This window comes from Aureococcus anophagefferens (assembly GCF_000186865.1).
Source record: "Aureococcus anophagefferens unplaced genomic scaffold AURANscaffold_1196, whole genome shotgun sequence".
Taxonomy (NCBI): Eukaryota; class Pelagophyceae; order Pelagomonadales; family Pelagomonadaceae; genus Aureococcus; species Aureococcus anophagefferens.
Window position 1 is genome coordinate 1 of NW_008706298.1, and position 1,974 is coordinate 1,974.

A 1,974-nucleotide genomic window follows, 5' to 3' on the forward strand; every position below is an offset into this window, starting at 1 on the left:
GCCGCGCCGAGCCGTCGCCCGCGCTCCTCGAGGCGGCGCTCGACCGCTTCGGCATCCGCGCCGACGACGCGGTGCTCGTCGGCGACGCGCGGACGGACCTGGGAGCCGCGTCCGCCGCGAACCTGCGCGCCGCGGTGCTCGTGACGTCGTCGCCCCACGGCGTCCGCTGCGAGGCCGAGCTCGCGGACCGGTCCTTCGGCCACGCGGCGCTCGCGGCCGCCGACGGGGCCCGGCCGGGCGGCGTCCTCGCCGACGGGTCGCGCTGCGCGGCCGTCTTCCCCGACCTGCCGCTCGCGCTCGCCGGCCTGCTCTCCTTCGTCGACGACGCGTCATAACAACCTAGTACTCCGGTTCTCCGGCGGCTGGAGGTCCGCGCAGAGCGCCGGGCTGATGAGCGGCCGCGCGGGGTGGTCCTTGTGCCGCGCGGCGAACGCCGCCGTCCGCGAGTCGTTCCAGGCCTGCTCGAAGGCCGCGCGGGCCACGGCCATGTCGTGGAACGTCGACGCGGAGTCAACTTCCCAATAAGGCGTCCGCTAGCACGTAAAGACGTCCCCGGGCGAATCCTACGTCCGCGGAGGGTTCCTAGACGCTTTGGGAAGGTACCCTCTTCGTTTTGGGCTTCGGGCGGCGCCCCCCGGCGAAATCGATCGGGGTACCTCTCTCAAACCCCCGGCGAAGGTCTGCGGACGAAAAATACCACAGCCGAGTGAGAGCATGGCGCTACCATCTCAGCGCGCTGCGCGCGGTGGACTTGCTGGGCTGCGTGCCTGACCTCACACCTGTTCGCGAGGGTCGTTTCTACGCTCTGGCCAGCGACGAAGTCGAAATTTTCTCCCGCGCTGCGCGCGGGGCGGGTGCGGCGACTTTGTGGCAGTGGCCTCTGCGGCGGCGGCGGCGGCTGCGCGGAGCGGGCTCGTTCTCCGGCGAGGGCGCGATCTCTTGCACGCAGCGCGCGAGCGGCACGTACAGCTGCGCCGGTTCTGGACCGCTACGCGCGCTGGATCCCGCCGAATTTTTCTTCTCGCGCTTCGCGCGGCAAGGAGGCGCTCCAGAGCAAAACCGGTGCCTGGGCGCTGCGCAGCTTCATGGAGGTGGTCTAGAGCACGTTCGAGGAAGCCATGGACTTGCTCTCCGCTATAATCTCCACGCGCGCGCGCGACGACGACGACGACGACGACGACGGTCGGCCGGCCAGCCGGCCGACCGGCCGGGGCCGGGGCCGACGGCGCGAATGGCGTCCATCGACGCCTCTGGCTTCGGCCCTGCGTCCCCGGGGTAAGACCAGGCGTCCCCGGCGTCGTAGCGACCGTAATTGTACTTTTCCCGATTAACGACCGGTCCGCCTCGCTTATTGGGAAGTTGACTCTCCCGCGTTCCCGGGGTTCTCGGCGATTCGGCTTTGAGCGACCGCCCGGGCTCGAAACGCGAGGCTCGCTCTGGCGCCGGGCTTGTTTCGACGCGACGTCAGACTGGCGCCACTCGTAGTCGCCTCCCGTGTAATCACCCGCGCGCCCTAGACGACGCTGTAGGCGCTCGGCCCCGCGGTGCTGAGCTCGACGCCCATCGCGGCGATCGCGGACCCCGCGGCGGCCTGCGCCTTGTACTTGAGGCCGGCGATGGCGAGGAGGACGACGATGAGCAACGCGAGGAGCACGATGACGACGACGACGAGGACGTGGACCTCGTGGAGCATGGCGAAGATGGCGTCCTCGTCCGCGTCGTGGTGCCGGTCCCACTCGTCGTCCTCCTCGTCCTCCCACTCGTCCTCCCAGTCGTCGCGCGACAGGCAGCTCTCTCTCCATTCGCCCTGGGGGCAGCAGAACGTGGTGTCGCGGCAGCAGCAGCGCGCCCACTGCTCGTCGTGCTCCATCGCCGCGTAGCCGCACGTGCCCGACGCCTGTGTGCAAATCAAATCTTCAATACGACTTCAATGTGCTTCGAGAACTCGACGGAACGATCGATTCGTCCAAAAAT

General features: G+C 69.2%; 2 protein-coding genes across 2 annotated transcripts; one reads left to right on the forward strand and one right to left on the reverse strand.

The window, feature by feature from the left end:
• Positions 1-32: 32 nt before the first annotated feature.
• On the forward strand, positions 33-335 carry AURANDRAFT_69242 (hypothetical protein; the record flags this gene model as incomplete). The annotated part of the gene is made up of 1 exon (XM_009045000.1): positions 33-335. A coding segment is annotated over one exon (303 nt), but the record flags the coding sequence as incomplete, so codon positions are not given.
• A 1,178-nt stretch (positions 336-1,513) lies between these two features.
• AURANDRAFT_69243 (hypothetical protein) lies at positions 1,514-1,897 on the reverse strand (the record flags this gene model as incomplete). Its single annotated transcript, XM_009045001.1, has 1 exon — positions 1,514-1,897. A coding segment is annotated over one exon (384 nt), but the record flags the coding sequence as incomplete, so codon positions are not given.
• Positions 1,898-1,974: the final 77 nt, after the last annotated feature.